The sequence below is a fragment of the Eschscholzia californica genome, unplaced genomic scaffold (genome assembly GCF_041429995.1).
Source record: "Eschscholzia californica isolate CP2 unplaced genomic scaffold, dmEscCali1.0.p SCAF_1, whole genome shotgun sequence".
Lineage (NCBI taxonomy): Eukaryota > Viridiplantae > Streptophyta > Magnoliopsida > Ranunculales > Papaveraceae > Eschscholzia > Eschscholzia californica.
Window position 1 is genome coordinate 26,863,119 of NW_028238198.1, and position 27,657 is coordinate 26,890,775.

General features: G+C 35.7%; 2 protein-coding genes, 1 long non-coding RNA gene and 1 pseudogene across 4 annotated transcripts; 3 read left to right on the plus strand and 1 right to left on the minus strand.

The window, feature by feature from the left end:
- Positions 1-166: 166 nt before the first annotated feature.
- On the minus strand, positions 167-4,393 carry LOC147565605 (putative CoA ligase CCL7). Its single transcript, XM_086652088.1, has 6 exons — positions 3,386-4,393; positions 2,207-2,396; positions 1,907-2,052; positions 1,573-1,640; positions 1,361-1,463; positions 167-414 (listed from the first exon to the last, which is right to left on the minus strand). Exons 1-6 carry the CDS (start codon positions 4,391-4,393, stop codon positions 301-303), a joined length of 1,629 nt encoding a protein of 542 aa, XP_086508214.1. The 3' UTR covers positions 167-300.
- Positions 4,394-5,788: 1,395 nt separating this feature from the next.
- LOC147565606 (heavy metal-associated isoprenylated plant protein 3-like) lies at positions 5,789-8,111 on the plus strand. The gene is made up of 5 exons (XM_086652089.1): positions 5,789-5,992; positions 6,189-6,324; positions 6,442-6,662; positions 6,898-6,985; positions 7,255-8,111. The coding sequence occupies exons 1-5, from the start codon at positions 5,984-5,986 to the stop codon at positions 7,899-7,901; spliced, it is 1,101 nt and encodes a 366-aa protein (XP_086508215.1). The 5' UTR covers positions 5,789-5,983; the 3' UTR covers positions 7,902-8,111.
- Positions 8,112-16,360: 8,249 nt separating this feature from the next.
- LOC147565607 (putative protein phosphatase 2C 2) lies at positions 16,361-17,945 on the plus strand (annotated as a pseudogene).
- Positions 17,946-18,771: 826 nt separating this feature from the next.
- LOC147565608 (uncharacterized) lies at positions 18,772-22,606 on the plus strand. Of its 2 annotated transcripts, XR_015237313.1 has the most exons (4): positions 18,772-18,940; positions 19,022-19,104; positions 20,621-20,697; positions 21,539-22,606. It is a non-coding gene; the product is annotated as an uncharacterized LOC147565608 (long non-coding RNA). The 2 variants fall into 2 exon arrangements; XR_015237312.1 differs by lacking the exon at positions 21,539-22,606 and having other exon boundaries at positions 20,621-21,178.
- Positions 22,607-27,657: the final 5,051 nt, after the last annotated feature.

Sequence of the window (27,657 nt, forward strand, 5' to 3'; positions counted from 1 at the left end):
CCTCCCCTAAAGGAGGGAGGGACACTTGGTTAAAGAGAGGAGTTAGACTTGTGACAAGTTATTATTTTTATAAGCGTGTGGGTTCAATCAATGAGATTCTCCCCACCGGTCGGGTTTAGTTTTAGTTCATTACAACTTTGCATACGTAACGAAAACTTCCTCCAACAACACAAGCAAGTCAAATGCATTAATCTATACAAAATAAAGACAGAAACATAGACATATATTTCTTGTTTTTATTTGATGAACGTGAATGAAAAGCGAAACTAAAATCGTGTTTTACGTATAAAGATTATAGAATCACATCTTGGATCGAACATTCTGAATAAGCTCTCTTCTAAGAATCTTTCCAGCAGCTGACTTCGGTATGTTACTTATAAATGTCACCTTGTGCAACCTTTTGAATGGTGCAACCTGTACAACCGCAAAATTATTTGATTAGTTTATTTGCCAAGAAAGGTATTTTTGCAGCAAAACCTCTAGAGCCGCGAGTAATGTGCTTCTAGGGATGGCACTTTTTTTTTTCTCTATGTGGGACATTTTATAGGCACCAGCCTCTTTAGCCATTTCATCTTTCGACGCCCCAAGCAGTCCTTCACTTCTTTTTCTTCCATTTTCGTTTTGATTTTTCCTTCAAATGCTTCATCAAAACCCTTAGACCTCTTCGTGTTTTTGAAGGGCATCATTTGTAGTTCGTCTTTTTAAAAAATAAAACTGACGAAAGACTTCAAAAGACGGCTTTTTTTAATTTACAAAAATTCCAAAAAACCTATTTTTTTTAGTGATTTATCTTTTAATATAGTGTTAAATAGATTTTTAAAGTGATTGAAACTTTGAAAAATGTTTATTTTCGGTTAACGGTTGATTTCTAATGGTTAGAGTGATTTGTAAATAATAATGAAGTTTTTCAAATCTGAAAATTTTGAATGGTCTCGAACTGGAAACAGTCTGAAGAAAGGACACCTACAAAGTGCGCCAGTCAATTTGAATTAACTGAGTTAATTACTCTTGTCGGGCACCTAGAGCAAAAAGTTTGGGGGCCTGCAGAAGCAGCCCACACCAAACCTTTTACTTATTGTGCCTCAGTGGCAAAAGTTGGGATGATTTCGATAGTTGATGGGGTTTGGGGCACCACAAGTGGTATCAAGTGATGTGATATTTCACTATCGCTTCGTGAGCATATGGAGATTGGACTATTGGTGCAAGCTCAAGTAAGTGCAATCGCTTTGGGTGAGTCTTGGATTATTCGCCATGAACGAACCCCTATACCCACTAGGCTTAAGCATGGGTCGCGAAGTATAAAGTCCCCAACTTCTCAATAGATATAAGGTGAAATCGTGAAAAGCTAGCAGAAACCAACCTGCTTCTCAATAAATTTCTGAATATCGACTTCCTTCAGCGAGCAGTTAGAAGCACGGACAACATATGCAACAGGAACCTCACCAACTTGAGCATCAGGAAATCTTCAATTACAAAATGAAGCGAAAATGAATACTTTAAAGTATAAGCATTCCTGGTTAACTTTTAATCAACTAAGAAAAATACATCCATGGATAATATGTATGAACTTACGGGACAACAGCAACGTCTAGTATTTCAGGGTGAGAAAGAAGAAGTCCTTCTAGCTCAGCTGGTGCAATCTATTCAACATGATCAAATAAATCATGAAAAGAAACTGGAACAGGAATTGTTTTTAAAATAAGGTCATCATTTACAAGAAGGGTGATTCTGTTATGCACGAACACCAGCCCTGCCTGGGCCCAAGTTGTTGACATGTCCGAGCCACGTAGAGTTGGCTTCCGGAGGTCCAGACTAGAAGCTCCTTTCGACTATAGGGCCAGGTCGGGCTGGCCTTTGAGGAAAACATGATCTTTGTTACAAAAAACTTACTCATAAGCAAAATTACCTGAAATCCCTTATACTTGATGAGTTCTTTTAGTCTTTCAACTATATATAATTGACCTTGTTCATCAAAGTATCCAAGATCTCCTGTGTGTAACCACCCTTGTTCATCTATTGTCAACTTGGTTGCCTCTGGATTATGGAGATAACCTGAAATGTTAAACATAAGAAAAATTTCTATCAACTTATGATATAAATATATCATATAGAAAGTATACAAGTAAGAGTGTTTGACAAACATCCGAGTAACTAACACGAGTATAGATATGATGATATCATACATAGTACTAAAATGGGTATCTACCTTGCATCACATTTGGACCGCGAACCCATAATTCACCGAGCTGATTAGGGGGAAGAGGCTTCATGTTATCTAGATTAACAATTTTGGCTTCCATTCCAGGAAGAAGGCTTCCTGTTGAACCTGAGTATCGAACCCCTTCATTTTCATTTTCTACTGAAACAACTCCACAAGTTTCTGTCAATCCATAACCCTTCTCAAAAGAAAAATCAAAAGAGAAATAAGTAAAAGTATCTTTTCGGACAAAATTTTAAGAGACTCATTTTCAGTGAATCATAGAACAACCAGTCCGAAAGACTACCAATACAAATTAAGGAAATAAACCATTTTTTTATGTTAATTACTTCTATGTTATGAATAAAGAAAATTCAGTTTTCCATAAGATTGCGTCAGCCACGAACGACAAGACACAACTCGTTTAATGTGCATGCTAGTACAGCACGGCCCTTCCGAAACATGTCATGGTGTTCTAAGGGGATAGCTCTCCAATCCACTATTTCGGAAATCTAGTTATGCACATCTATATGTAATGTTATACTATGAAATCCTTGTAAAGGGATAAGTAGGAACAGAAATGAGATTGGAGATCAAGGTGGAGTTTGTGTTTGTCTGGTCTAAGGTGTTGTTTGTTTTTTCTTTTTTTCAGATCTGAAATCTGAATTGGTTGCGAATTCAGATTTCAGATGTTTGTTTCTTTATTTACTAAAATCTGAAAATTCATAAAATATGAGATGGCAACTACTTCTTTTCAGATCTAAGTTATAATGACCTTGGGACAAACTGACATTTTATTAATTTATCAGGGATATAAAAGTCTAAGTCTTATTCAGATCTAACATTTCAGATTTGAAAAACAAACATCTAATTCGCATTCAGATTCATTCATTTCCAGATTCAGCCATTTCAGTTCAGCCATTTCAGATTCAGCCATTTCAGATTCAGACACAAATGAAAAAACAAACAGCACCTAACTCTAGATTTGACTTGTCTGAATATGACTTATCTAAATCTAACTCGTCTGGATTGGCCTTCTTTTGGCCATGGGTACAATAATTATTTTAGTACACGCGAGTTAGACAAAAACAAACATTTTAAAATAAACCAGTGCCGAGTCACACCATTCAAACGGAGTCAGATCTGAATTTTGATAAATAAACAACACCCAAGTGAATAATTAATTACCTGAGCAATAGTAACCATTGGTAAATTCTTTGAACATTCCTCCATTAAATCTTTCCAAAGAGGAGCAGCACCAGAAACAAGAACCTTTAAAGAAGATAAATCATACTTCTTAACAATACTCTGTTTAGCCAGAGAAATCACAACAGGAGGTACAACATATAAATGTGTAACCCTAAATTTCTCTACTGATTTCAAAACCATTTCCAAATCAAATTTCTCCATTGAAATCACTGTATTTCCTCTCTGTAATTGTGAGTAACTTATAATCCCAAGCCCAAATATATGAAACATAGGAAGGAAACATAAAAACACATTATTCATCTCCCCATACAAATCTTGATCTGAAGACACCATTAAAGCTGTAGAAATGAAATTCCCATGAGTTAATACAACACCTTTACTTGTACCAGTTGTACCAGATGAGTATAAAATTGCAGCTGTATCAGTTTGCTTAATGGAACCAAAAGAAAAGACTAATTTCGGTTCAGGCAAGTTAATCAACTCAGAAAATGTAGTGATTTTTGACCCAGATATGTTCGGGGAAGCATTAGAAAACCCTAAAATCACAGTGGGTAAGTTCAAATTTTCAACCTTTTCAAATAATTTTGGAACTGTGATGATTAATTTCGGTTCAGAATCGTTAACTTGTTTCAATATCTCTCTTTTTGTGTAAAGTGGATGAAGAGTAGTTGAGATTGCTCCAATTGCGACAATACCTAAAAAACAAAGAAGAAATTGAACAGAATTTGGGGCAAAAATGAGAACGACATCACCTTTTTTAATACCTAATTGGACTAAACCATTTGAAACCCTAGTTACCATGGACTTGAATTGGTTAAAGGTTAGGGTTTCATTAGAATCAACATCAATAAGTGCGATCTTATCTGAGTAAGAGTTAGAGTTTCTGAATAGAAATGAAACCATGGAGGTATTTGGGTCTTTGGGAAGGTTTAATGGAGGACGAAGAGATCTGTAAATTCCGTCATTTCCATATGAAGAATTCTCCATTGAAGTTTTTTAGTGAGAGAAAGTGTGAAGAACAGATGATGATGATAGATGAGTGAGAAATTGTGAAGGATATATCTTCCTTTGTTGAATTCTCTGAAAATCTAATGAATTATGTTCATGAGATTCTGTAATCAATGTTGGGATTTATGGAAGTTTTTTTTATATGAATCTAGGAAGATTTCTTTCTAGTTATACCGAAGAAATACGAATTTCAAACATCATCTAACGGTTGAAATAACTATGTGTATTAATTGGCGGGAAATTCATAGTTCTTGCTCTATAACTTTTTGAATCCTACCTTATTCTGCAAATTACTATATGATCCACTACTTTATGACCTTACCCTTTTTGGTTTATTAATTGAAATCTGAAAATATTTTTCAAGATTCATTCTCAAAGAAGTTTTTAGTCCATTATTTCGTGGGAAAGGCGCTGATCTGGAATCGACTTTAGGGCCTCCTTCGGCCAAAAGACGACTACGATCTACGTACGTCGTGATATTTGGTATTTGATACATCATAGATGTGATAAGCTCGATAACTGCCACTCAAACATTAACAACACCGGGCCTATAGCCGAACAAAGACAATGCCCTGAAGCCTAACAACTTTATTATTACCTACGACCTGAAGTCCAACAACTTTATTATTACTACGTAATCCTAATTCAAATAATCAAATATTTCACCTTCTATGGGATTCGAACCTGAACCTGAGACCTCCAGGAATTTCTGGAATTTATTTCAACACCTTGGAACCACTTGGGCTGCCAACTGTTGACTAAACAGGGAAGACTTGTGTACTAACATTTCCTTTGAGTGACTAAGATTAGACTTCGCCTCTCAAAAAAAAAAAATTGGACTTTCCTCTCAAAGAAAATAATTAGACTTTCCAAACTTACTTTTAAAATTTACGATGATATGATTACATCTTCAAAATATATCACCTAGAGCTCATATTATATTTTCAAAATTATTTTTAGTGGCTATACATCCGAACTTATCTATAATAATAGGTGTGCTTATAGAGTCTCCAGTCACCAGATATATTCTCCTCTCTTATAAGAGCCACCATCAGTGAGCTTGTCCTCATTGGAGTTTAGGGGCTCACGGTTTTCATTACAACCAACCTCACAAGTAGACCAAAGCTTAATAAGTGTCACACTTTGTCTCACATTCCAAGTGGGATTAATTTATACTATATAACTCACTCACTTTTTGACCTAATTAAGGTCTAAAAGAACAGAAAATGGCGGCAAAAAATAGCCGGCTGAATACGAGGGCAAATACGTCATTAGTCAATCACAAATTTATCATCTTGTGAAACGGTGGGTGGATCATAGATGCTTCCTATTCTCAATCAGTCAGCAAGTAGCACCCTCATTTTGAATGATAATGATGGGATGAAATATCAACATCATACACCATAACCCATTTTATGCATATCCACACATCATACATGATCTCATCCATCCAACCAACCAACCAAACTCCACTCATTTTATGGCCTATTTAAAACCTTGACTTCATTTTCAAATCCCCAAACATTCCAAACCACAAACAAAACAAGAAGAAGAAAAATTCACTGAGTAATGGGTGAGGTTAGTATTCTTCAATATCCCAATTAGTCCATGGATTCTGTTTCTTTTCTTCGTAAGTCAGTTATGAAATCTGACTAGAAGTCTAAGTCGACTCCGGTCAAATTCAGAATGTTGTGAAGTAACTGACCCTTGTCATCTCCGTACTTCTTCCACGTGGAACTATTCTGATAAATATTTTGCATTTTTATGATTACAGAAACTTGATCAAGGAGAAAAGAAACAGGAAAATGGTGGAAAGAAAGATGATGGAGTTACTACTACTGTTTTTAAGGTTGATTTGCATTGTGATGGTTGTATGAAGAAAGTTATCAAATCTATCAAACATTTCAAAGGTATCATCTTTTTCTTCTTAATCTGTTAATTTATTAACCTTCAATTCAATTTCTTTTTCTTTTTGTTTTTCAAATTAGGGTTTTCAGTGGAGGTTTAATAGTTTGATTTTGATGAAGGTGTGGAGAAATGTAAGGGAGATACTGATAAAGGTGAGATTCTGGTAATCGGAAAAGTTGATCTATTGAAGCTGAAAGAGAAGATAGAATCAAAAGGGAATAAGAAGGTTGAAATTCTATCTCCTGCGGCTAAGAAAGACGGCGGCGGCGGTGATGCCGGAAAGAAAACCGACGAGAAGAAATCAGAAGAAAAGAAAACAGAGGAGAAGAAAATCAAAGAGGTAACTAACGTGCACTTACTATATTAAAATACGCGTAGTGCGCACGATAGTAGGTCGTGTGTGGATGTTGAATTCGAAGTCTATAATTGACTTCAGTGACTGTCAAAAATATGGTTTTGTTCACCCACGTGTATAGTGAGTCAATAAGGACTAACTCTATTTGCTCATTTGGAATATTCTTGGATCTAAAAGCATAAAAAATTGATTATATGTCTTTTTTTTATAATTCTTTCAGGTTCAGGTGACAGCTGTTGTGTTGAAAATGCCATTACATTGTGAAGGATGTATTCACAAAATTAAGAGGTGTATCTCCAAAATTAAAGGTATAATATTGTTTGATTCAACTTTATAATTTTATTTCGATAATATAAAAACCTAACAAGTAGATTAGTTGATCTAACTGTATATCTAGGCGGGGTTCGGCTGGATCATATAAATTCAAAATCAACTTAAAATCAAATGGATCTGAAGTTTATCAATAGTCATTCAGACGACTCTGACAAAATAAATATTTTATACCCCCACAAGTCTGGTGTCCTTATTTTCATATAGTTCTGTATTTAACTTGGTTTTAAAATTTTGATTAATTCAGGAGTCAATGAGGTATCAGTAGATGCAAAGAAGGATCTAGTAATGGTCAAAGGAACTATGGATGCTAAAGCTCTTGCCCCTTATTTGAAAGAAAAGTTCAGGCGAAACGTTGAGGTTGTTCCCCCGCCACCCAAGAAAGAAGACGGAGCTGCCGGTGGTGGAGACAAGAAGGGTAAAGATGGTGGTGGTGATAGTGGTGGAGACAAGAAGAGCAAAGACGTCGGTGGTGGAGACAAGAAAGGCAAAGACGGTGAGGGTGGTGGTGAAGACAAGAAGGGCAAAGATGGTGGTGGAGAGAAAAAGGGCAAAGATGGTGGTGAGAAAAAGTCTGTTAGTTTTGCGCCCAATCTTGAAGAACCTGCCGTGAGCAAGGCCGTTAATATTGACGCAAACAAGATGGAGTATTATGGTTCTCCCAGCATTTTCGGGTACGGTTATGAACCTAGTCCAAGTCTTGGTTATGGGTATGGCCCCAGTAATGGCTACGTCTACGATCACAACCATGGGAGTGGTCCGAGTGGATACGGGCACAATCATGGAAACGGGTACGGGTCTAATCATGCGTATGGGTATGGGTACGCGGTTGAACCTGCACACCCACCTCAGATGTTTAGCGATGAGAATCCGGATGCTTGTACTGTGATGTAAATTGTAACATAAGCGTAAACTTTAAAACAAATGTAAAATATCAATGTTAGAAAAGGATATAATTATATGTCACTAGTCTGAAGAGAAGTTAGAATATAGATAGGCTGGTCATGATTTAGGTGAGAAGGTTGAGCTTCATTCATTCATATTGTATTTCTTGTTCTTCCCCAAATAATTATTAGTTTAATGGAGTTAATCATTTGATATTAATGGAGCTAAATTATCTAGTACTTCTTGTTTTCGGTTACCGTGGTAATCTCTATTAAAATTTTAGATTGTTGGTGTTACAAAAGTTTAGAATGATTTTAGTAAATAGCAGAATTTTCAATTGTACAGAGGACTAACTTAAAAAACAAACGCCTTCACACAACCTTATCCGACCGACAATCCAAAAAGGAGCTTCTCAACTCTCATTTGACTAAAAATCTTGAGAAGTTAAAGAAATGTGATTCTCATGAAGTTTAGTACTCACATGAAACACTGCACTATGCACTATACACATTTGAAAAGTGAGACAAAAAAAACATCCTAAATGAGCAATGAGGTGTTCAAAGAAAAGTAAACCAAAGAAAACAAGAGAGCCAAAGAAACAATTTATTTGACTCTTAATAAACAAAATATTCACTTCAGTCATAGTCATGAAAAAGCATTAACCTTTTTTAAACAGGAAAAATAAAATTTGGTGTTTCTAATTGTAAGAAAATTCAAGAACTTCCTAGAAGCAACCTTACTTTCAAACATCTTTTTCTTCAAATAAACAAATGAAACAACTCCTGGCGATCTGGCCACAAATACATCTAAGAGATTTTAGATAGATACATGAGTAAAACACCTCAAAATAAAAATGTGTGAATTTTGAAATTTTGTATGAGATTACAAATTTAACTACGACAAGACAAACATAAAAACAATCCATCTTTCAGTGCAATACAGAGAAGTGTCCCAATACTCTTTGATCATCGAACAATATCTTAAGTCGTGACAACACTTTAACCACTCAACTATAAATAACTATTAAACATTTGCTATACTAGTGATTATTAGTTCTGTTTTGATAATTTTCTAATTCTCTAAGTAGAATCTGACAGATAATCCTAAACTTTATACTTTAAAAAGATGATGGTTTTAATTTATTATTTAGGTAGAAATCTTTTGTTTTAGTGAGACGTCAGATTGGCCACCAACCAGAAAGAATTGAGAAGAAAAAAATACTAGAAAATATTCTATTTTAGAAGAGTGGGGAGGAAAGTTCCAAGAGAAGGGCTTAGAGCATCTCCAATGCAAAACTCAATCTTAGAAACTCGGAGTGCCACATAGGATTTTCTGAGTTTTTCTTAAAAAATCATCTCCAATGCAAAACTCAACTAAGATCTCAAAGATGATGTGTCGAGAGTGGAATAGAGATATCTCAAGATGACACTCTATTTTCAGAGTGTCCTCTTGAGATATCTCTAATTGTCCAACTCATCAATATTTAAATTTCAACCAATAGAAATCAAGTCTTCGTATATTTCCAAAATAACTAATTATTTTTTTACAAAAATAACCATGACACGTAAGTAAAATAAAAGAGTTTAGAGTGTTGCATTGGAGACATACAAGAATTGAAGATCTCTATTTTAGACACCTAGGAGTGAGAATCTCAATTGGAACTTGACAAATAGGACGAATTGAGATTTTTTTGAATTTTGCATTGGAGATGCTCTTAGTTAAGATTTGGTATTTTATGAATGTGATTCTCATCACTAAATGCCTTACTACTTAAAAGTTGTGTTTGGCAAGTGGGCCATTGTATCATACTCACCTGCTCTACCACAACCAACTAACCAAGTGATGTTTTTTCTTAAAAGATGTCAATGGCATTCGTAATTTAGTAAGCCACATACTTCAATCGTTCTGAACTACCATACTCTAGTAAGTAATTACTTAATATACTCTAATCGTTCTCAAACTATTTACCTGGTAGTACCAAGTGATATTATAAAACAATTTTATTTCGTCACAAAATTATTTGGGTTTACACTTCTTTAATGGTAGTCAATGAAACTTGTGACCTTAAAACGATTTGGTAGATGATCATCGTTTAGATAGGATTACTAAATTAGTCATGCTATCAAGTCATCAAAATTTGTGTGCACTAGTGGAATTTCTCTTCCTTTAAAAGTTAAATTGCTTGGGTGGTCATATTATTGTAAATTTTCACATCATTTTTTCTTGATCGACTAATTTCTTAAAATATGATGATATTTCACAATAATGTTCTTTATAGAAGAGAATATTATAATTGTATCTCCAAAGTCCAACCCCTCCAATTATATGACTATAATGGTACATAAAAACAATGCAAATTAGGGTCACGTTAACATGTATGGTACCTTCTCGTCAAACAAATCAAGTTTTTTGTCTAAGATCCAAATTAAACATGTGGCTTAAGAGCACTATAAGTCTAATATTAAAACAAAATCTTCAAAAAACTTAACTTTAGTTAGGATTCACCAAACAAATCATTTTCTGAATGACACTGTTATTTTACTGTATAAAGTAAAATGTAAATAATCATAAATTTTTAATTGTTTTATTTTATGCAACTTAGTTTCTGTTGCGTAAAACACAAAGCTGGGTTCTATACAAATCTACTTTTTTACTAAATAATTAACATATTAGTGGTGTATTTGTGTATTGGCATGAATAAATTTATTACTTATTTTTTATTGGGTTAGGACCTTACACCTCATATATTTTGTTTTTGAGCTTACACTGGCTAGACCCTAAAAACTAATCTTTTTATTTGCTTTCATTTAAATCCCACCAAACCAAATACTTATTCCCTCTTGATCCCCGTTGGAGGCAAAAACCACATTACCAATGAAAGATGGCTAAATAAAAATTATTTTTCTTCTTAATCATGGAATGTTGTTGAAATGTGAGAGTAGATTAATTTATGGGTTAGCAGTAATTAGTATGCATTAATTATAAAGAGAGAAAGCGACAAATCATTTGTTGTGGTCCACTCTCAAGACTCGCGTCCTAATCACTGCCAGGTCACTGCTTACGCCACTAGATGTTTGTCTTCTTAAATGCTAATTAAGAATAGAGAGTGATTGTTTTGTACTAAAGCTTGTTACAACTTGATTTTTTTTCATTGGGTGATATTATATAATTAGGCAAATAGTAAATTTTTTTTAAGAGGCAAATAGTAAGTTGCATAATCAACCTAGTTGTAACAAGCTTTAGTACAAAATAATCACTCTCTCTTCTTAATTAGCATTTAAGAAGACAAAAGTACATGTTTTGTTAACACGGTGACTGTTATTAGTGAAAAAGTTTGTAACTAAGCAGGAAGTCGAAGGGTTGTGGCTTATTAACATTGACAATTTGTCTGGACAAAATTCCGGCTGCAACGTCATTGTCCATAAATTAAGGCTTCGATTTCGAGCATTCAAAATATCTATGGAAAATAAAGAGAGAGATAGAGAGAGAAAGAGAGACAAAACAAGAGAAACTCTGGGGGAGAGAAACAATGAGAGATAGAACAAGGCCAGTGTTTTCGGGAAATAAGCAAAATTTCCGGGGCAATAAGTTTTGGGTGGAAACAAACTTTTTTTTGTTTCCTCAAAACACTACCAATTTCTTCTTCCACCATCTTCTTTCTCACCAACATCAACTTCGGCGGCCATTATTTTCGGCGACAACTGCGGTCATCCATCTCTCTCTCTTCATCCCTCTCTTTCTCCCATCTCCTCCCCTCTTTCCTCTTTTTTTTTTTTTTTTTTTTTCATTTTCCGGCTAAGGGGACTGGGCCCTCGTCTGGTTCTACCAGACGAAGCTTCGTATGGTAGAACCAGGCGAAGCTTGCCTGGATCTGGAGTCCAGATCCAGGCGAAACTCGTTTGGATCTAGACTCCAGATCCAGACGACCTTCGTCTGGAAAACCAGACGAAGGGTTCCGGCGAAGGGACCATTCCCTTCGCTGGAACTTAGAGAGAGAGAGAAGAGAGAAATACAGAGAAAAGAGAGAGAGAGAAGATAGAGAAGAGAGAGAAGATAGAGAGGAGAGAGAAAAGTTGCCAGAGAGGAGAGAGATAGAGGGGAGAGAGTGAGATCTGGTTGCCGGAGAGGGAGTGTTGGCCGGAGAAGAGAGATAAGGTGCGTTTGGATCGAGTTTTTTTGGTTTTCCACCTCTTCTCCGGAAACTTTTTAGCTTTCCCCAAAGCTGTGTCCTAGAACAAACATGAGAGAGAAGGTGAAAATTAAGAGACAAAAATAAATAAATAAATAAGTAAAAAAAAGAGTTAAATTTTGGACTCAAAATGAATATGCGCCTATGCTAAATTTTGTTGACTAAAATTTTTATTCTCCGAAATTTTTTTAGGATGTTCTAAAACTTGGACCTTGTTTTATCTTGCAGTGACCTTCTTTTGCAACTCTCTCATGCTCTCCCAAACTATTAAAAAGTATCTATTCCACTATCTTCAAATGATGATCTATTCAATTGATTGCAAAATGATGAGCAGATCTATTCAACTATTGAAATAAGAACAATACGGATGATAATCTTAAATATGACAAGGGTTATTGTGTTCTTTGTGTTTACTGTAACTTAAAAACCCAACTTAAATTTGAGGTGGATATTTATTTGTTTTTATATGTATTTTAGTTTACACCCCAATAGTCAAAAATTTGATTTAACATGTCTAAAAATTCAGCATAGGTGAGCTTTGATCAATGAGAATTTTAAAATTATTGGTCCCATTTACTTGAATCACCTAGTAGTCAAATTAAGAGATCTATGTGACAAGTTTGAGCACCAAACAACACTACCTATAAGACCTATAACCGTCTCATTTCCCATAATCGAAAAATCTTTTTTTTCTTGCTTTCCAAGGTATCTAAGGGTTTCAACTTTCAACAAAAAAAAAAAAAGTTCTAAGGGTGACTTGCCTTTCTACGCAAGGGACCATATTGATGAATTTATATTATGGTCAAAATATGAGGCTACAGATACACTTGTGCCCTAAAAGCAACGCAATGTTTCTACCTAGGGCCATCATTTTATAGTACATTCAAAGGTCAATTACTTTCTATCAAATCCTAGTCAGCATCTTGTCTAACCCATCTTCTTAAAGCAGCTGCCTTTTTTTCTTTGGGATGTAGGCATTTTGTTTTCATTTCTTTCTTCAGTTGTAGACTTGACTAAATAATTAAGATAAGCAGATGGATATCATTTTCATATACACTAGTGAAGGTTGCCACTTTTATAATTGTCCACAAACATACAAGGTTATGTTGTTTTTTCTTTAGACGGCATGATATAAACTATACATATTTCACTTGTGACCATCAAAATTCTTTAGTATACAAATTTCAATAGTTGATTTCGAGACATAAAGAGAAGATTATATATAATATGTGTATGTTTGTATAAGGTACCAATTATTTATATTTTAGAACAAACAACAAAACATGTGATGTTTGCCAAACTCAAATGTATCATCAATGATTTATTTACTAGTTATTTTTGTTTTATAACAATGAATAAAATATGTGATTATTTATAATTGCCAAACAGGTAAAATACCCAATTATCAAAAATAAATAAGTAAAGAAGTAAAGCAAGCAACAAACTCCGAAAAGAAAATTATATGCATCTCCGATCTCCCTTAAGTGGAGTGCTAAGCTAACTTCCTCGAAGAATATGACAGTTCCTCCTCTTCGTTTGATCTTATGCAAATAGTACCTAACTTGGTTAATTTTGCATCGATTTAACATGTCGTGTAGTGCATTTCTCCAATTTTCTCCTAAGTGTGTCGGTCTCATTTGAAAGTGCATAATTTTCAAGGTGTTGTATCATCTTTTCATGACATTAAGCATATACGGCCATAGATTAGACACAATAGCAACTCTTCGCCTGCCCCATAATTCGGCTAAACCAAACTTAATTCCTCTTTTTTGGGCTTAACTCTCCTCGAAAGTGACTTGTAAGAATGAGCTTGTCTATCCTTTATTTTCTTCACAATATTAATGACCATACAATGTATGATAATGTTGATACTTTACATCTACGTCATCGCTAATCAATGGGCTCCCCTCGTTAGGAAGAAAGAACTGCTCCCCATTGGCTTAACGAGATGAGATCACATATTACTTATAATTCAACTATCATTGAAGGTCATAACCCAAAATATATATGATGTATGGTGGATGAAATTGTTTAGTGTGGCATGAAAACATACATACATGAAAGAGGCATATGGAACAAAGGAATTGAAAACGGATTAGGTTTAGGTGAGAAAAAGTCAAAATGAGGTCGTTGGGCAGTCATGAATGAATTGAGCTTTGAAAGCCCGCCAGCTCCATCCACGTCAATCCCTTGTGGAGATGCGACGGGGTTTTTGACTTCTTTGACACAAACTGTTCAACAATTACAAAATCATCATTTGATCACTAAAATTTTAAACCTATAACATATACCCTTATCATTTTTACTTTTTCTTTAGAAATCGACTACCATCTATGTTAGTCGTTAGAAGGCATTGATACATCATTAAGATGTGATGAGCACGATTACCGCTAAATTTGAACCATAAAGAAAGAGGCCTAAACCCCGATAATATGAAAGAGGTAAAGCCCGACAAATTTATTATATTATTTACTTTATATATTGCCTAAATCACATGAGAGAAATCTTGATGACAAACTGCTTCCACCGAGACTCGATCCCACGACCTTATATGCTTAAGAGGGGTGTCCATCTGCTGCAGCAAAGGGTGGTAGACACCATTTTTAGTTGTACATTCGATTTGAACAAAAAACAACTTAAAAATTTAGATGTAACTTAGATGTGAGTGTCAATAACAAAGATAGTGAGTGCATTTAAAATTTCCTTATAGATATCTTAAAAAATATGGTTGCCTCTTAAAAAAAAAAACCATTGCATAAGCAAAAATATTGGACACGTTTGAGGAGGGTGCTTTCATGCTTAAGCAATCTCTCACGTCGAGGGTTGGGATTAATTATTTATTTCAGTAGTATCATAAGCACTATCCTATCTATATAGGCAATCAACCTGTCATATATGGACAGTCAACGCTCGAGATAACTATCTCATCAAACCATAGTTGGCGGGAAAACGTGGTTTCTTAAACGACACCCCTCCACTAGAAAAGAAAGATAATGGAAATTAGGGTTTGATGATGGTTGATGCAGGCGCATCCGGGCTGGGTCCGCAAACCCACACGTCCAGGGATTAATCGGCCAAGCTAGTAGTCTAGAAAGAGTCCTAGTTTAGTAAGATTCATAATGAATCCAAGTTTAGGAAATTACCTTATGTTAGTATTTCTATTATTTAGGAAGTTTCTATGTTTGAGTATCTTTAATATTTAGGATTCTTAGTTTGAGTCTATCTAGGAAAGTCTAGTATCTTATAAAAGGAGGTCCAGTCTGTCTTTAGATTCATATTGAAGAGAAAAACCATTGAAGTTATTACAGTTTTAATTTATTTACAGTTTTCTTTACCGTTCTTCGTTTATTTTCTTGTTCTTATTTTAATTCCGCTGCGTCTACATCATGTGGTATCAGAGCCACCAAAATTTTGGGCTAATGATTCTGGAAAAAAAATTCCAGACCAGTTAAATCCGTATCAATCGTATTATATTCGTCAAGATGATTATATTCAATCAGATTATACTCATCAAGAGATAACGAATCAATGCTCATGTTCTTCATGTTTATATGTGAATAACAACTCGTACAATTATCATTGGAATCCGGGAGAAATCGCACGAGAAAATACTCCACAACCGTCTCCTCGTCAATACCAACCGTCACCACCTCCGTACTCTAATCATTCACCACCGCCGAAGTCACCACCGTATTCATCATCACCGTCACCAACACCACCATTGTCTTATACAACTTCACATCCATACTACTCCTATACAACACCTCCGTCCTCATATACACCACCACAGTACTCACCACCGTTGTTTTCTACACCACCACCTCCTTACACTTATTATTCACCACAATCACCACCACCACCGCAACCTTCATACTCTTATTTTACACCGGTACCGTATTCACCACCTCTTATACAACCGTATTCACCTCCACCACCAACACAATCATCTTCTCTTTCCTATTCACCACCACAACAACCACAACCGTCTTTTTTTGAAACAGTTCCATCGTTATTACCCGATTTAGTTAAGGTTCAACATGTGGTGAACGACATCAAGACAATAATACGTCAACCATATTCATCGTCTATTTTATCTTTCAATAAGGAAGAAGAAAGAGAAGAACACAAAGAAGTTGAAGAATACGATGATGATTATCTAGCTGACGAAGTTCCACACGTCGAACTCGAGGATACTAGTAAGAAGTCCAATAACCACTCTTATCTTAAGCCCCTTGAGGTTTCTATATATGAGGAGTTGAAAAAAAGTGAACAAAAGGATATGCTTGCTGCTCAACCAGTTGAGTTCGCTAGAAAAGAGGCCATGAAAGATGATCATGATGTCATCACTGTTGGTATTAGGACTGCTGTTCTTCAAGGAGAAGATACTGCTACTGTTGAAGATATCAATAAAAAAATTAATGAAGATCAATATACCAATCCCTTATTACACAATGCCCTTGTTTCTCAGCTACCATTACACCCTAATAACAAAAAATTGTTATTTTGCAAGGAGATCAAGAACATCACTAATCCTAGTATGCTTTCTTCTTCTAAACCTACTGGAAGTCTTTCTTTGAAAATAAAAAGACCACCCATGATTCAGATTCCTTCTGGTTTACAAGAAATTCAATTGGGCAAGATCAACCATAGTATGGATGAAGATACTAGCACCCTTGAGTATTCTAAAACAGGAGTTGGGGTTTTCTGTATAAAATGAAAGATAAAGGTTATGGAAGATACCCACAAGATTCTTTCTGGGTTAAATGGAGATCCAACGAAAGGTTTTCTCGGTGTTTATGATGGACATGGTTGTCGACAAGCATCTGATTTTGCTGCTGAGAATTTGCATAAGAATATACTACCAATGTTGGAAAGTTCTCAAGAAAATTTGGATAAAGAGGATGCCATCAAAGCAGGATATCTAAACACTGACCAAGAATTTTTGAAACAAGGTTTTAGCAGTGGGTCTTGTTGTGTCACTTGCTTCATTGACGAGAAATACATTATCGTCTCGAACTTGTGTGATTGCAGGGCGGTTCTATGTAGACTTGATGTAGCCGAAGCCATCACAACAGACTACACAGCTCGACGTGAGGATGAGAGAAAACAAAGCGAAAGTAAGGGTGGATATGTTGTGATCGACCATGGTGCTTGGAGAGTTCGCGGGGTACTCTCTGTTTCTAGACGCATTTGCGATATCCATCTGAAGGATTGGGTACTTGCTGAACCTGATGCGAAAATCTTGAGTTTGCCTCGAGAGATAGAAATTTTTATCTTAGTCTCTGATGGCTTATGGGAAAAGGTGGACCATCAAGAAGCAACTGATATGGCGAGGTGCGTCTATCTTACACCAAATAAGCTAGAATCGGCATGTTATGTTTTTAAAGAAGATGAAGATCAGTTCGGGTCTCAAAACACTAGTTCTCCATTAAAGAAAGCGAACAAAGTTCCGTTTGCCTCTAATAGAGTTTATACCACCATTACCCATGTTGGGTTCGAGCAATTGAATATGGAGTTCTTTCGGGAGTATAGGGAGTCCTTTGAGAAGTCTATAAGAGATGCTAAGATGAATATGATTAGCGTCCCTGATGTGGTTCTTCTGGCTGGATCTAGTGGAATCCCTACAGTTCAACAGTCATTGCAAGAATTCTTCAAAGGAAAATATTTCCGTCCGAGTATTAATCCTGACGAAGTTGTTGCTATTCTAGTTCCTATCTTGCATGAGAAGATATTTAGAGCAGTGTTTGATACAACGATGACTTGGATACAGAAACTCCAGGTTGAATTTCCCATCGACATGAATGTAGTGTTTATGATTTTTTTCATCAAACTTCAAGACGACGGGCAATGTAGCAATCTACTAGACTTTGTTTATTCAGTACAATTAACTTTGCGAAAGTCATGGAACCATGAGTTCCGTACTAAAGTTGATGATGACTCACACTTTGTTGTGCTTCACATTCAATGCAAAATTCATTCGAAGTGGGAATTACGGATCGCCGTGACAGAGTTCATCGTATTCGGGTGCATTACCTTGTTTTCTTCATCGAAACGGTTCGAGACGAACCTTCTGGGGAAAGGGGAGCCGATGCAGGCGCATCCGGGCTGGGCCCGCAAACCCACGCGTCCAGGGATTAGTCGGCCAAGCTAGTAGTCTAGAAAGAGTCCTAGTTTAGTAAGATTCATAATGAATCCAGGTTTAGGAAATTACCTTATGTTAGTATTTCTATTATTTAGGAAGTTTCTATGTTTGAGTATCTTTAATATTTAGGATTCCTAGTTTGAGTCTATCTAGGAAAATCTAGTATCTTATAAAAGGAGGTCCAGTCTGTCTTTACACTACAAAAACACGGCTTATTGGCGACGGCCAGTGCCGACGGCACATAAAAATATCGACGGCCATAAGTCTATAGCCGACGGATAGACCAAAACACCGTCGGCATTGGTGACCATTGCCGACGGTTGTCTAATAAAACCGTCGCACATAACACCACGGTGGCCTCCATTCGATTCCTTTCACCGACGGCACGGCCGACAACCTAATAAACCGTCGGTGGTAGGACTTTGTCGACGGTGTTACTTGGAACCGACGGTAAATAAATGGCGCGAATTTTCGCGATGGTGAGAAAAGTTCTGGAAATTCATTTGCCGACGGAAAAAGATTTTTCTCACCGTCGGCGGTGTTTTCCGCGAAACCCTTTGGCCGACGGATTTTTTAAAGGCCGTCGGCCCATACCCATTTTATGCCCTAGCCTGACTTAACCTCCCTTCCTTCTTCCTTCTCTACTCACGAATCTCTCTTTTCCCCTTTTACGCCCTAGCTAACCAGTACTCCATTATCAACTCCATTAAACACAAGGTATGAAGGCTTAATTTATCAACTCCATTATTAACTCCATTACCATCATCGAAATTCTCTGAAATTGTTCCTCTTTCTCAGTACTTCATTAGAAGAAGACGACGACGAAGAAGGGTCAGCGTCATCTCTGCTGCTGTTTCTCTCCATTAGAACTCGAAACCCAGGTTCTCCCCTGTCTCTCTCTCTCTCATCTTTCATACCATTTCTAGTATAGCAGTAAACATTTTCTAACCATTAGAAGGTATTTAAAGATACAGCTAGGGTTCCTCCATTCTAATTCAGCACTTGTATTTATCAATTATGTTAGTGATACACATACCTTCTGTTTACTAATTTCTTATTAGTAATTTCTCTTTCTTGGAATTGATACTAGTACAACCAAGAAACCCAATCTGGACTTGGTAATTTCTTATTAGCACTAATTTTGAACTAGGTAGTTGTTGTTTATATATGTTCTCACCCAATTTTAGTAGTAGAAGATAGAGGAATTGGAAATTTTGTATACATTGTGAATTTTTAGATTGGTTTAATCCTTCTTAGTGAATACACTATATGCTGATTAACTGAGTAAGTTATTCGAAAGAACGGAAATTTGATCTAGGAAGAATATGAAGAGCTCACATTTTGATTGGGGTTTAAAGATCAGGTTGAAAGATAATAAGTTTGATTAAGTACAGAAGTTGTTTGCAGCTCATTGTATTGAATTAGTATGAAAAATTGTCAAACAGATGATATCATGATCGATTACCCAAAACTATGAACCTTTTTTTAACCACTTTTATATATTGTTCCCTGCATTGGCAACAAAATTATGATAACTCAAGCAAGAGACACGGGCACCCATCGTGTGTCGTTTTCCATTTGACAAGTTATATGGTCACACTCAAGTAAAAGTGAAGTGCCTACTCGTCACCCTTTATCCGTCATCCGTCTAGATGAGATTGTGTAGGTCAGAAGTTTGCACGATAATGATATTAACAAACCTTTTCAGTGTCCGAATTAGAATACGGGATATCAAGCAAATTACATAAACGGAGCAAATTCTCTTTTTCGCATTTGCTAAGCTTTTTCATTGTGTTTTCTCTTTCCTGCAAAATTTTTTGGCTTCTTAATTTAGATCTAATTGTATGAAGTTTTTATTCAAATTAGAATGGAATCATAACCATAGTAGTGACTTAGTATACGAGTTACGAGTTATCGTACCTCATCGTTAACCCAAACAAAGCCTGAAAATTTATATATACTATTCTTTACCGCGTAAAGCTGCGAAAAGAAAAAACCTAATGTTGCTAATGACAAGATCCCATTTCTAAGTATGAAGATCATAACAAGATATGTTTTTTATATGAAGAAGTATCAATTCCAAGCACAACAGACCCTTCTTGGGTATTTATTGTTCTTGTTCAAACTATAATTCATTAATCCTAACACTATACTATCTCTACCCAAAACCTAAAACAGATTGACCCCCTTCCATTGATAATAGTCATTTATAAGACTGCAGTTGAACTACGATTTTGATGTTGACTCATATTCGAGGCATTTTTCAACACAAGACATGTTTCAAGTCAAATACTTTAGGTAATTAGGGTTTCTTATTTGAGACTTTTGTTGTTCTTAAAGGTTTTTCCTTTTTCAAGTTTGGCTAATTTATTTATGGTTGTGGGTTTTTGTTGGCAGTGGTATTGGGCAATCAAAAACTGCATTTGTCACTTTTAAAGATCCAAAGGCACTCGAAATTTGCGCTGTTATTATCGGTAACTTTTGCTCTTATATGTATTCAGTAGTTGAGATGTTGTCTTGTATTTGAGTAAGATATTTGCATTGTTAGTTTTCTTATTGAATGTGTCCATTGTGAATGTGGATCTGAAAATTACGATTTTGATGTTGTCTTATATTTGAGTAAGATATCTCAAGTCTCTTATGTGTCCATTGTGAATGTGGATCTGAAAATTCTTTTTCTTGGCAGTCCTCTTTTGTCGAACTCTTCCATAAACTAATATTAGTTTTATATAGATATATTGACTCCCTCGTGTACCCGTACTCGTAACCTGTCTATTTTATGTATTTTATGGTGATGGGTGTACATCGTGGATGAACAACGAGATGACCCATGAGAGTGCACTAATTTGTTATCCAAGCAGTTAACTAGCAGTGCACTCCATGTAAATAGATGCTAACAAAATCATAGACGGGACCAGAGTTATTGGATTCTTATATCTCTTAGGTTCAAAATTTAGATTTCTTAGAATAATATAGCAGAGATGATTTTGTTGTGGCTTTCATTGTCCTCTTAGAACCAGAAATAAGTGTGAAGGATCCTTTCTTTTATAAGGAAAGATGTCAGATTTGTATCTTCTTCTTCTTTTTTTCAGTTACCTAGCTACTAGTAAAAACAGAAATACATCTACCAAGGCATATAACTTCATGATTCTTTATGATATTCATGTTATTTATCAATAACATAAATGAAGAACCTTACTTCTTTTGCTTGAGTTTGAATAATGGCATATTCTTTATCCTTTAAATTCCATGTTAAATGTATTTCATACATAGTATTAGTTCATGTCATGCTAACACGGGGTTGTATTGATGAAGTTACCTTTCATGGATAAATCTTGGCTGAACTCCGACAGAAGATAAAAAAAATACGAAGATGGTGTCGTTTCTTTCTTGGATTATGCGTTTAGTCACGGGGTAGTTACTGAAGATAATAAAATTAAATGTCCATGTGTTAAATGCTTAAATACAAAGTATGCCGATAGAGAAACAGTTGAGGGACATTTGTTTTGGAATGGGATGATGAGAAATTACGTAACTTGGTTTTGTCACGGAGAAGATAGATCTACAACTTGTCGTATGCACACAACAGTCGAGGTTACAAATGAACAAGTCTTAGAAGATGCTGACGATGATGAAGACCTAGAAGGTATGGTGCGAGACATTTGTGGAGTTTATGACATTGGCGGAGATACCAATAGTGCAGCTGATGGGGTAGAAAACGACAATTCTTCGAACAACAAGTTTGCTAGATTGTTAGAACAATCGAAGAAACAGTTATACCCTGGTTGTGATAAGATGACTATGTTATCTTTTTTTATGAAATTATGGAACTATAAATGCATTGGAGGGTGGAGTGACAAGTCATTCAAGTTATTACTCCAGTTACTGAGAGATGCTCTACCTGACGGGTGTACTTTGCCTGAGAATTTTACCCAATGCAAAAAGTTGATTTCAGATTTGGGATTGAACTATGTTAAAATCGATGCATGTCCGAATGATTGTATGTTGTATTACAAAGAAAATTCTGGGCTAGAAAAGTGTACGAGGTGTGGCGAGTCTCGCTATAAAGATGAGAAAAAAAAGACACCTGCAAAGATTCTTCGTCACTTCCCCTTGAAACCAAGATTACAACGACTATACATGTCATCAAAGAGTGCAACAGATATGAGATGGCATGATGAAGTTCGCAACAAAGATGGGGTGTTAAGGCATCCTGCAGATTCTGAAGCTTGGAAAGATTTCGATGTTAAGAATCCAACATTTGCTGCAGACTCAAGAAATGTGAGATTGGGTATGGCAAGTGATGGTTTCAATCCCTTCGGAACAATGAGCGTTTCGCACAGCACATGGCATGTGGTCCTTATTCCTTACAATTTACCGCCGTGGTTGTGAATGATTTTGATGTTGGACGGTTGAAGAAAGGAGTTTTATTATATATATGAATGCTTTTGGTTATTTTGTTATGAATTTCTTTCGAATGTATGTTTATCAGGTAATTTTTCATTATGTTGCTGCAGTTTATGGATCACATACTGCAGCAATGGGTGACAAAAATCGATTTTTAAAAACAATTAAGAAAGTTATTGCCGACGGTATACATTCCGTCGAAAAAATTTGGTAGCGACGGCTAAAAGGCGTCGGCAGAATAAGGGCAACTATAAAGGGCGCGAAAAAAATTTGGCGCCAAAATCCATTGCCGACAGTGATTTTAAAAAGAAACACCGTCGACAATAAAAATTAGTTACGAATCACTACGGAACCTGCCGACGGCAGGGAGAAGTTAGGATACCGTCGGTAATATATGGACCGACACCCTTTCAACCGTCGGCAGAGTCGTCGGCAGTAATATTGCCTACCGCTTTAAAGCCGACACTCTTGTGCCGTCGGCAAAGTATACTGCCGACGGTGTTTCCCATGTTACCGACAGTTTTTTTCCGTCGGCAATAGCCTTCATTTTTGTAGTGTTAGATTCATATTGAAGAGAAAAACCATTGAAGTTAATACAGTTTTAGTTTATTTACAGTTTTCTTTACCGTTCTTCGTTTATTTTCTTGTTCTTATTTTAATTCCGCTGCGTCTACATCAATGGTGAAAAGAAACTGATGGAATTTTGGATTCAGGGGTTAAAGTAATTTTCTGATCAGGTCTCGAAACAATTGAGGAGTGATTGGGTTCGTCATCATGTTAAGAAGGTACTTCTTGTTCAACCTCCCAATTTAAACAAATCCCTATCCGCAATTCCCTATGATGTCTAGGAGATGAAAACCATAAGGCCATGTTTGGCGCGCGGGAATCGCGTGGGAATGGAATGTGATTCCTGGGAATCACAATCCTGATATTGTTTGGCTCGCGGGAATGCAGTGGGAATCCTATTCCCGGGGGAATAGAATTCCCTCAAAATGGGGTAATAGCAAACCCATGGAATGGGGTGGGTTTGTGATTCCCATTCCCGGGAATGCTTTGTTTTAATATTTATAGACCAAATTATCCTTAATAAAATATTAGAATGACTATTATTAAAATCGTCCTCCACACAATATCACAACTAAAAAAATTAAAAACCTATGGTTAGCCACCACCATAGCAATACTTTCTCTCGCTCAAATGTAACTTTTTTTCCCTCTCTAGTTTTTTCTCTCTTCTCTTTTTCTTTTTTCATTACAATCGATTTCATAATGTTTAAAAAGAAAAAAAATTAGCCATGACCTTTATTTATTTTAAATAATTTTTTTTTTAAATGGTCAGCGTCCCTCGAACCTTTGACCTCCGAAGTGGAAGATTATACCTTTTACGACTCCAACCAAAGGTTGTTGGCATTTTAGATACTATTTAATTGGTGTGTCATGTTACTATTTCATATCTGCAATTTTGAATAAATAATACTGATTAAAGTACATAATAAAATTGACGTTTTATTTATGTAGTTTAAGGATATAATAGGAATTTTACAAAAAATTATATTCCGATTCCTACACGAACCAAACACCAAGTTAGGAATCTATCAGGAATCGAATTCCTATTCCTGGCCAAACCAAACATCAAACTGAATAATCTGATTCCCGGGAATCGTGTTACGGGAATGTGATTCCCGGGAATCACATTTCATTCCCGTCCGCCAAACATGGCCTAACGGTTTTCATCTCTATTACGGAACACATGGATGAAACTGCAGAGGGTCTTGATTGATATCATGGTCATATTTAAATATGGGGCAGGCTTATTTTAAATAAAACCAGGGAAACCCAGGGATTCACGATAGCACAACCGCACGTAGTAGTCCAATTTTCAAACTCACATATATGTAGAATAGAAATGCAAACAGGCCCGAAAAGTATAAGCAACCAGACAACCACAAACCAAACGTTGATGTGGTCGATTCTCATTAGGAGTCGGTCACGTCAGTGTTTGGCCGGTAGTCGCCCCCTACCCCTAGCGCGCATGATTGTGAGGCGAAAAGGAAAACACGTACACGTGAGATATTCAGGCTAATAAATTTAATTCGTTTTAAACCCTCGTTTTCACTTTTATTGGATGATACCCCTTCTCATTTTCCACTTGTTCTACCAATGGAATTCTAATAGAAAGGGTTAATTTTATTTTGGCCCCTAACTTGCACCTCATAGATGTCGACAATTTCTTTTTTTTTTGGAAAACGACTACGATCTACGTACGTCGTGATATTTGGCATTTGATAATACATCATAGATGTGATAAGCTCGATAACTGCCACTCAAACATTAACAACACCGGACCTATAGTCCAACAACTTTATTAATACCTACATAATCCTAATTCAAATGAACAAAGATTCCACCTTCTCTGGATTCCCAACAAAAGCAACGATGGCCTGAAGCCCAACAACGATGGCCTTGTCTGGGATTCGAACCTGAGACCTCGAGGGATTTTTGGAGTTTATGTCAACACCTTGGAACCACTTGGGCTACCAACTGTTGACAGATGCCTATAGTTTCAACTTTTCTCAAATTTACCTTTGTGATAAATTTATTTGTTACATTATCCACATTTTTCTCCCTCTTAGACATCATCTTTTCCTCTGATCCTCTCTCTCCACATCATCTCCCAAATAGTCGACTTACATGTTTTAACATATAGGATTTTTACCGTAAAATAAACTAATAAGAAAGAAAATCGGTGTATATACCAAATGTTGCTTTTAGTGTTAGTTGGTTTGGGTTGTGACTTTCAAAGTATGCTTCAACCATTCACCAATCCGTTCAATCCAATCCTTTGCCATCCATTATTCCATTACATATTTTAGCCAATTGGTCAAATTGGTTAAATGTTGTGAGCTATTTGAGAATTTACCTTCATTAAGCCTTTTCCTTTTGATGGAACACTTGTTGTTATTGATATTCAAAATGAGTGTACAGTAAGTGAACAAGTAGTAGAAACTACATCACTTGTAAGAAAGTAGTAGGGCTTCGAATGAATGAGAATTGGCCTCAAACTTCTTTTCATTTGTCTAGATATTAATGCGGTTTAATATTATATTGTTCCTCTGATATTCTTTCAATTTATTAGCTATCGTGTGATCGTGGTCTACTAACCCATCAAGTCGCGGGACACTGTACCAAACGCGTTTTAATATATAGTTGAAGGTTGGTAAACTAGAAAACACGCGAAACCATGAAAAAGGAAAGAAAAAGAGAAACAAAAAAGAAAAAAGGCGAAATTCGAACTTAGAAGACTAAAAAAGAAAACAAAATAGTCTAATGAGATAAGAAACCATGATCATGTGGTTTTTTATCAAAATAATCTGGTACAAAGTAGTATCGACCGCTTGTGCTAGAAGGAAAAATATACCACAATTTCTTCTCTATGTTATTTTCTAGCTACTTTTGTTGAAGCGTCAACTATTTTATCGTCTTGAAATATAAGAGCATCTCCAATGCAAACCTCAAGAAAATTGCACGGAAAATTGTACAGGCAATGTTCAAAGTTGTTAAAGACAATCTTGATAAAGACAATTTCTAATTCGGTTAAAACCAATGTGCGTTAAGAGGCAATCCATGTTTGACATAACGGGATCAATGCCGTTAGGTTGTCGTCGATTGATTTTTTCCTCACCCTCTTCTTCCTTCATCTTCTTCTTCTTCTTCCTTTTTCTCCTTTTTTTTTTCCTTCCTCTCATCACTCTCTCTATTGGTCGCTTCGCCGACCGATATAGAGAAAGAGAGAGAAGAGAGATGAGAGGAAGGAAGAAAAGGAGAAGAAGATGAACAAAAAAGTTTTAGGTCCCCGACTAGAAACTATCTGCCAACCGACGACATTTTGTCGGGAAAAGTGAAAAAGAAGAGGTGGGTGACAAACACTCTCAAATTTGGACATTGTTTCTGACCATACTTGGTTAACTTGTTTTGACCATGTTTTGGGTAAAAAAAACACGTTGCCTTTAACATGTTTGAGCATTGCCTATAAAACTTCTCAATCTCTATTCCTCCTATGTTTCAATTTAATTGAGATTCTCATTTGTATGTGGCGAAAATAAAATTTCTCAATTCTTTTGTGTCTTCAATGCAAAACTTTAAATTTGTTTACTTATGTGACAAAGTTAATTAGCAAGTTATTTTGAAAGTATATGAAAACTTGAATCTATTGGTTGACACTCATATACTAATGAGTTGGACAATTAGAGATATGTCAATTGGGCATTCTGAAAATAGAGTTTCTTTTTGAGATATCTCTATCTCTATTTTACTACTTTCACATCATCTTAGAGTTCCAAATTAAATTTTGCAGCGGTGGGAGTTTTTAAGAAAAAACTCTAAAAATTCTATGTCTTTTTTTTTTAGGAAATCGGCTACAATAGTCATTACAAGACATTGATATATCATCAAGAGATAATACAAAAGTACATCATGATTCAAAGTTTCTAAGATAGAATGTTGCCTTGGAATGCTCTAAAAAGTACAAATGAAGTTGATTTTTCTTAATGAGGATCATCCTCGATTGCCATTTGTTTCAAACGGATGCACAATCATTTTTTATAACCTCAGTACTCTAAACTATTTTTCTTACAAATTCTTATATTATTAGACATACCTAATTTGAGTCATCTCTGCCACCAGCCGTGCTCTAACTAGAAAGATAGGGCATAAAAGTCTGCAGTAGTTAGTTCGACACTTTGAGCTCTGATCAGTCCCAGTGAATGACCTTTACATAGATAGCCAAATAATTAATTTCCAAATATAAACTGTTATTCTCAGAAGAAAAGGAAAATTATAAGGCCCAAAATTCGGGTCAAAATTGCAAATGAAGCCCAACCTGGAATAATAATGCAAAAAAAACCCAAAATTTGAAATTACAAAACATTTATGAACAAAACACAATTTGCTCTCAACAATTTTGTATTTGTCTCAACAATTTTGTAAATGTATGAACAAATTTGTTTTTGTTCACACATAATTATATAT

What these genes read in the sequence shown, in the direction of transcription:
- LOC147565605 (XM_086652088.1), bottom strand. Translation starts at nt 4,393, where the DNA reads ATGGAGAATTCTTCATATGGAAATGACGGAATTTACAGATCTCTTCGT. An exon ending in CAATGGTTACTATTGCTCAG is followed by an intron (nt 2,397 to 3,385) that starts GTAATTAATTAT and finishes TCTTTTGAGAAG; the next exon opens with GGTTATGGATTGACAGAAAC. An exon ending in CGGTCCAAATGTGATGCAAG is followed by an intron (nt 2,053 to 2,206) that starts GTAGATACCCAT and finishes TTAACATTTCAG; the next exon opens with GTTATCTCCATAATCCAGAG.
- LOC147565606 (XM_086652089.1), top strand. An exon ending in ATCTATCAAACATTTCAAAG is followed by an intron (nt 6,325 to 6,441) that starts GTATCATCTTTT and finishes ATTTTGATGAAG; the next exon opens with GTGTGGAGAAATGTAAGGGA. An exon ending in AGGAGAAGAAAATCAAAGAG is followed by an intron (nt 6,663 to 6,897) that starts GTAACTAACGTG and finishes TAATTCTTTCAG; the next exon opens with GTTCAGGTGACAGCTGTTGT.